Source organism: Austrofundulus limnaeus, unplaced genomic scaffold (assembly GCF_001266775.1).
Source record: "Austrofundulus limnaeus strain Quisiro unplaced genomic scaffold, Austrofundulus_limnaeus-1.0 Scaffold55, whole genome shotgun sequence".
In the NCBI taxonomy this organism is placed as follows: domain Eukaryota; kingdom Metazoa; phylum Chordata; class Actinopteri; order Cyprinodontiformes; family Rivulidae; genus Austrofundulus; species Austrofundulus limnaeus.
This window is the reverse complement of record NW_013952457.1, coordinates 93,492-100,051: the sequence shown is the minus strand read 5'-3', so window position 1 is coordinate 100,051 and position 6,560 is coordinate 93,492. Positions and strand designations below refer to the sequence as shown.

Below are 6,560 nucleotides of genomic sequence, written 5' to 3'. Positions count from 1 at the left end.
CCCCCCCCACTTTTTTTGTATCCATCACCACTCCGCAGAATTGATAGATTAGTTTAAATAGGTTGTTTTCCTTCCTTGAATGGAGCTTTTCAGCAGAGTCCACAATTGTTCGATAAGGCTGAGATCAGAGCATTTGGGATGACGGTTTCAGAGGTATACAACTTTGTCATCCAGAAACCAGTTCTGATGTGTGTTTGGGTCCATAGTCCTGTTGGAATCCTCAACTATATTCAAGTTTCAACTATATTTGTGTTGATTTGAGGTGAAGTTGAAGCATTCAGAGGCAGACTTTCATTTCATTATTCTATTCACTTTGTGCACCAGAACCACAGCATGATACTTCTACTACCATGCTTGACAGTCAGTTCAGCGTTCCTTTCAAATAGACTTTATTCCATCGTGACTTAACAGGTTAGGCTTTGTCTCCTCTAACTTAAAAAAAAGCCTTGTCCATTGAGCTTAAAATGGCCGCTTTCAGAGTAAGGGCTTCTTTGTCAGAAATCTGAATATCCCAACGTCGTAAAATGTAAATAATCCCTCCTCTCTGACTCCCTTCAGGCGTGGGCCGTGGAGACCGGAAAGTTCCAGGAGGGAGTCGATGAGCCCGATCCTGCCAAGTGGAAAGCCCAACTTCGGTGTGCCCTCAACAAAAGCCGAGAGTTTAAACTTGTTTATGACGGCACCAAAGAGGTCCCCATGAATCCTCTGAAGATCTACGACGTCTGCGACATCCCGCAGCCTCATAGTAATCAAGGTAACCAAGCAGTTTGAGGTTTGTTTTTATTAGTTTTCCAAGTTTAACAGTTGTTTCTTGGCCAACAGCCGCTTCAGATGCTGGTTCTCACACTCCATATGATGAGGATTTTGGTGAGGAAGATCTTCCAAATACACCAGAGTCTCTTCCTCCTTATCCATCCAATGGTGACTTATTTACAGGAACTACAAAAAAAGTCAGTTTCAGCATGTCAAATGTAGCTTAATCTCTATTAATGTGAATAAATGTGTCCTCTCAGGAACCAGCCCTTCTCCGAATATAATGTGGTCTCCGATGGGTTCAGATTCATCCATTCAGCCTCCCAGCTGTCCCCCTTCCAATGAGGTCTGGGTCAAAGAGGAGCCTGTTCAAATCTGGCCCAAAGAGGAGCCAGCGGATGTGGAGATGCAGACCACCCCTATGGTTGACCAGCCCACCGCWCCTCTCCCAGATCCCACTCTGCAGCCGGTTCCTCTACCCGACGCCTTCTTTGCCTCTCCAGAAACGTGGATCAGTTCCCTCCCAAGTGAGTTTGTTGCTTCCTGGCGCAGAAATCAAGGCGCCGAAGTGTTTGTCGCACACCACAGGAGGGCGTGCGAGTTTTCAGTAGTGCTGTTCCGTTTTAAAGCTGAACCACGTTCTCTCTGACCCAGTGACAGACCTGGAGGTGCAGTTCCTGTACCGGGGGAAGGAGATGTGTCCCACCATGACCGTGAGCAACCCGCAGGGCTGCCGGTTGTTCTACGGAGACCTCGGACCTATGGTCAACCAGGAGGAGCTGTTCGGGCCCGTGAACCTGGAGCAGCTGCGCTTCCCGACCACCGAGCACATCACCAACGACAAGCAGAGGGTCTTCACAAACCGCCTGCTGGACGTCATGGACCGAGGCCTGATCCTGGAGGTCAGCGGTCATGATATCTACGCGGTCCGTCTCTGCCAGTGTAAGGTGTACTGGTCCGGTCCCTGTGCTCCGAACCCAGCTGCACCAAATCTTATTGAACGGCAAAGGAAGGTCAAACTCTTCTGTCTGGAGTCTTTTCTAACTGGTGAGTAACTTTAAACACAGTGTCCTCACTACAGTTTAAAGATCCTGGGAATTAAAAACCTCATTTAAAGGGGCAATATTATGTGTTTCTCAGGCATATATTTACTATAACCAGTGGTGGGCACCAGTCCGCCAAAGCACAAATCCGCTAATTGCGGACCTAAATATTTTGTTTGCGCTTTAGTGGTCTTACCAATTTTTATAATTCTTAAGCAGATTTACGCTTTCTAAAATTAAAATGCAGTACYGCTAATAACTAATTATCTACCAGTCATCATTATTGTCTTGAACAGCGGAAGGTATGGCTGTCAATGAATCACAACACACGTGATCTGTCCAACAGCACCCCTCCCAGATAAACACATGTGTTGGAAACATATACATCTTTGCTGACAGTTGTTCTCAGTCACGGTTCTCATTTCCCACAATGCTTTGTGTCTGCTTATGTAGCAGGAAGACAATGTTTAGTACAGCCTTTCCCACCAAAAACAGCACGTGTGCTATGATGCAGTTTACTTGGCATCTGAAAACACGTTTCCTCAAAGGTATTTAGAGTCTGAAAAGAGATGAATGAGGAGCTCAGCAGACAGTTTAAGTTTCACTTTCAGTTTCACTCATTCTGCCGAGAGCCTGCAGGAGTCATGGGTGGGGAGGTGTGCTCCGTGATGAGGAAGCTCGGCTTGGAGACACAACCACACAGACACAGACTAACCGTTTCTGGTACCAAAAGGTGTTTCTGGTCCCCACCTGTCGTTTTGCTCCTCAACATGGCTGCCTAAAAACACTGCAGGATTTCTCAAACATGCATGAATGAGTCAAAGCAAGGCTTTGGGCATGTTTTTTATGAGAGTATAACATGATATATAAAACTCAAAAAAGTTGATTTTACATGATATTGTCCCTTTAATTGTTTTTCCTCAGCCCTTGCCTTTGGGGAACGAAGAGTTTTGATTTAGTCACGATTTGAATCGATGACTTGTTGAAGGTGGACTTATTTGCATGTTTCTCTTCCTGATCTGCAGGTGTGATTGCTCACCAGCGTGGCCAGACTCCGAGCCCTCCTCAGTATGAAATCAGTTTGTGTTTTGGGGAGGAGTGGCCCGATGGAAGACCCAGGGAGCGAAAACTCATCATGGTCCAGGTGAGAAATGCTCCAACACAGGACCTTGATGATAACCGGTGAACGACTGGTTTGTTTTATTTCTACAAAGACACTAAATGTTCATTGATTGCTCCAGCAGCTCCGGGTGTTTTCTACCATTTCGTGACAAAAACATCATTTTCTGTTCCTGGATGAGTTTTGTTCAGCAGGTGATCCCGACGAGTAGGAGTATTCGCTCAAATCTGCCGAGGCTGCTGGATTGATTAGTCATTAAAGTTAATATGGTTGMTTTATAACTATAGATAATGCTGCTCTGTTTGGGCAAAATCAATATTTTGTTGTTCAGGTGAGCACTGAGACACTACACCATATCAGGACTGTATGTTGGTACTTTTAAAACAACAAAAAACATGTTATATTTAGATCTTTGAGTATTTTACTGGAAGGAAAGTTAAATTGGTGACTGGTAGATGAAATGGTGTTCAGGATTCACAGCTGGAAAATATGTTTCATGTTTTCCATTCGGGCAAAATTCAGGGAATCTGAACACTGATCTGCTGATTAAAAGATGATCTGTCTGAYATTTTGATTTATACATAGAATTGAGCAATATTGCTCTTTTTTATGTTGCAATATATCTCTATTCAGGACACTGAAAATTCTGTCGGAAAGGAGTCCAGCTCTGGTGGTTTGACCTAACAAACCTGCAGCTGGATGGTCCATGAAGGTGCCCGTCAGCACTAGCCAGCCCACCTTTTCAGGAGTTCGCAAATAACGTTTCTATCACTACTATAGCAGCCTTGTGGAAATTGTGCACATCACCTCAAGTGACTAATATCACCATTTTAATATTTTAACACTGAAATATACACTGCCTGGCCAAAAAAAAGTTTCCACCTGGATTTAACTAAGCAAATAGGTACGAGCCTCATATTGGATGATTTCTGCATGGGCAATAATCTTTCAGCAACAAGTTATTTAACCCCAACAGGTGCAACGTGTTGCTTCTCATTTCTTAAACAACCATGTTGAAAGACAACAAATCATTGGCTAACTGGGGAAAAAAGGCCTCAATTTGCTAGGAAGCATAAAGATTGGACTCTGGAGCAAAGGACGAAGGTCATGTGGTCTGATGAGTCCAGTTTTATTCTGTTCCAGAGTGATGGGTGCATCAGAGTAAGAAGAGAGGCAGGTGAAGTGATGCACCCATCATGTCCAGTGCCTGCTGAACAAGTACTACTGTGCAGTGGGTCAGGTCTAGGTTCAGCAACAGTATGTGCTCATTAGGGCTGGGTTTAAAAAATTCCATTTAATCGATCTGGATCGATTCTCGTTCAAATTTGGGAAGATCGATTCATAAGTCACGAGATCCCCCCAATGGGTGTTGTGTGCGATGAAGCTGCACGTTTCCGTGTTGTGTGTCACTCCTGGCTTGCCGTAGGTTTACAGCTGGCTGACGGTCAATGCTAATGTTAGCTCCCGACAACAAGCTGTCTGGGGCAAAACAAAATAAACAAAGGAATCACTAACATTACAGCTGATTCTCAGCTGAATTTAAAGATAACAGAGGCCATGACAACTTTTGTTTGCAAAGATTTGTGCTCGGACGCGGTAGCGGGAAATGAAGCTTCGAGCGGCTCGAACCAAAACTACGGTACGTAAACATCTGACTGTAACTGTTCTCCTCTTTTATAAATGTATGAAAGATGACAGTCTAACAAAATTGTTTAGTTTTTCTTTTTTTAACCAATGTTTATACATTTTAGAAACATCTTAATGCAATTCACAGTGATGGAATGTTTTAGCTGAAGTACTTTTCTTTCTTTCTTGTTAATTAGTATTATTGAACAGAAGCTAACAGAAACATTACAAATCTACAATTATACGTTCAAAAGAGTGGGCAGAAGTATATTTACATTATCCCACCTCTTCTCCTGTAACCTTATTCCATCACTTCTTAGTGATCAAGAAAATTATTCTTAGTTTCTTAAAAAATAATGTATCAACAACACTTTCTCTTGCAATTCCTTTTTAGTTTAAACCCTTTGAAACTTAAGACAGTTTTGTTTCAAGGTTTGCCCTTAATGTTTATAATTTTACCAATGCACCAAGTTAGAATTAGTTTCTATTTGCAGAATTAGTTCCTTTTCAGAATGTCTTCTGTATCAAAGTAAATGTGTTACTGCTTGATATCCTTAACTAATTTAAAAATCAAACAAACTGAATCGTGAATCGAATCGGGCCCCTGTGAATTGAATCGATACCCAGCCCTAGTGCTYATAGAATGAGGTCAGCTGACTACCTGAATATACTGAAGGACCAGGTTATTCCATCAATGGATGTACAAGCTTACACGCACACACATGCATTAATGCTAATATTCTAGTTTCATTGAGTCCACGTTCTGCTTTTGCGGTGTTCGTAGTACAGGTATCATTTTTGAAAGGTCATGGTGGATTTTAAGTATCTGATGTTGTGCATAAATTTTACATTCCTTTTCAGAAATGGTCCAGATGGATGGCTGTGAAAAAATCTCACATCCTTAGTTTATGGAGACCAGAATCTCAGAGAGAAAATTCATACTTACAGTCCGTTTCTTTGCAGATCATTCCTGTGGTGGCTCGAATGATAACCGAGATCTTTTCTGGAGACAACACCCGATCGTTTGACAGCGGCAGCGTCCGCCTTCAGATTTCGATCCCAGATATAAAAGACAATATAGTGACCCACCTAAAGCAGCTGTACAACCTCCTGCAGAACCACCAGGGCCAAGACGGCTGGGCTTTGCCCCCCGGCCCGGGTCTGAACATCGCCCAGGCCCTGCAGAGTCAGTGAAGCTGCTCACACTGTGAACTCCTATATATCTCTATATATTACACACTGCTACACTCTTAGCAAAGAAGTACTTATGTGTAATCGTGTTTAGAAGTGTGCACAAAATTCTGTTTGCTTTGTCTTTCATCTTTTTTCTGATTTAATAGCTCTCTGAATGTTTTTTTTTTTAGTTTTTTTTTTTTACATGTACAGCGTGTGCCTTGAACCCTGCATGGCTCTGTGTGCAGAACTTGTAGACGGTTTTGGTGGCTGCATGGGTCAAAGTCCAGCTTTCTGCAGAGGGAATATTTATCATTGTTAATCAGTTACAGATATTACCTCGTGCTGTATTTATCCCCTCAGGTTTGTGCTCTCATGATCCATCCGAAAGGTAGCAAACAGTGAATCTGAGCATTTAACCTGAGATTTGTATGTTTTATTGGGGGAAAGTAGATGAGTTAAAGTTTGGAAATCATATATCTTACTAAAGGGGCTAGACGTCCCAGTTTATAAACAAAAAATAAAATACAATATGCTTTTTTTCCTTTTTTTTTGATGTGTGTTTGATTAGGAGTTTGTATTCAGTCGTTTTAATCTGTGTATAGTTTTTTTTGTTCTTGTGTACTCCAGTTGAAGTGTGTTGTTTCCTAGCAGTCTTGTAACTCGATGTTCAGCTTCGTGAATTTCATCAGAAATGGATCTCTCTGCACTTTAGGTGCTGAATTCTTGGTCCAGACCTGTTTGCTGTATTTACCCTGATTGCATGTTGTTGTTTTTTTATCAATATAAAGGCCAAAATAACAACTGCTGAACCAGAAATAAACTCAAATGTTGATTTGTGTGTA

General features: G+C 42.2%; 1 protein-coding gene across 5 annotated transcripts in view; it reads left to right on the top strand.

Annotated features, from left to right (window-relative positions):
* The window catches only part of irf6 (interferon regulatory factor 6), a 7,694-nt gene extending 1,134 nt beyond the window's left edge, over window positions 1-6,560 (top strand). For all 5 annotated transcript variants that reach the window (XM_014009031.1, XM_014009029.1, XM_014009032.1 and 2 more), the window contains 6 exons: window positions 559-754; window positions 823-921; window positions 1,014-1,280; window positions 1,408-1,800; window positions 2,822-2,940; window positions 5,506-6,560. In XM_014009031.1, coding sequence (XP_013864485.1) covers window positions 559-754; window positions 823-921; window positions 1,014-1,280; window positions 1,408-1,800; window positions 2,822-2,940; window positions 5,506-5,736 — 1,305 coding nt within the window. In that variant the 3' untranslated portion in view covers window positions 5,737-6,560. The remainder of the gene's footprint in view (window positions 1-558; window positions 755-822; window positions 922-1,013; window positions 1,281-1,407; window positions 1,801-2,821; window positions 2,941-5,505) is intronic.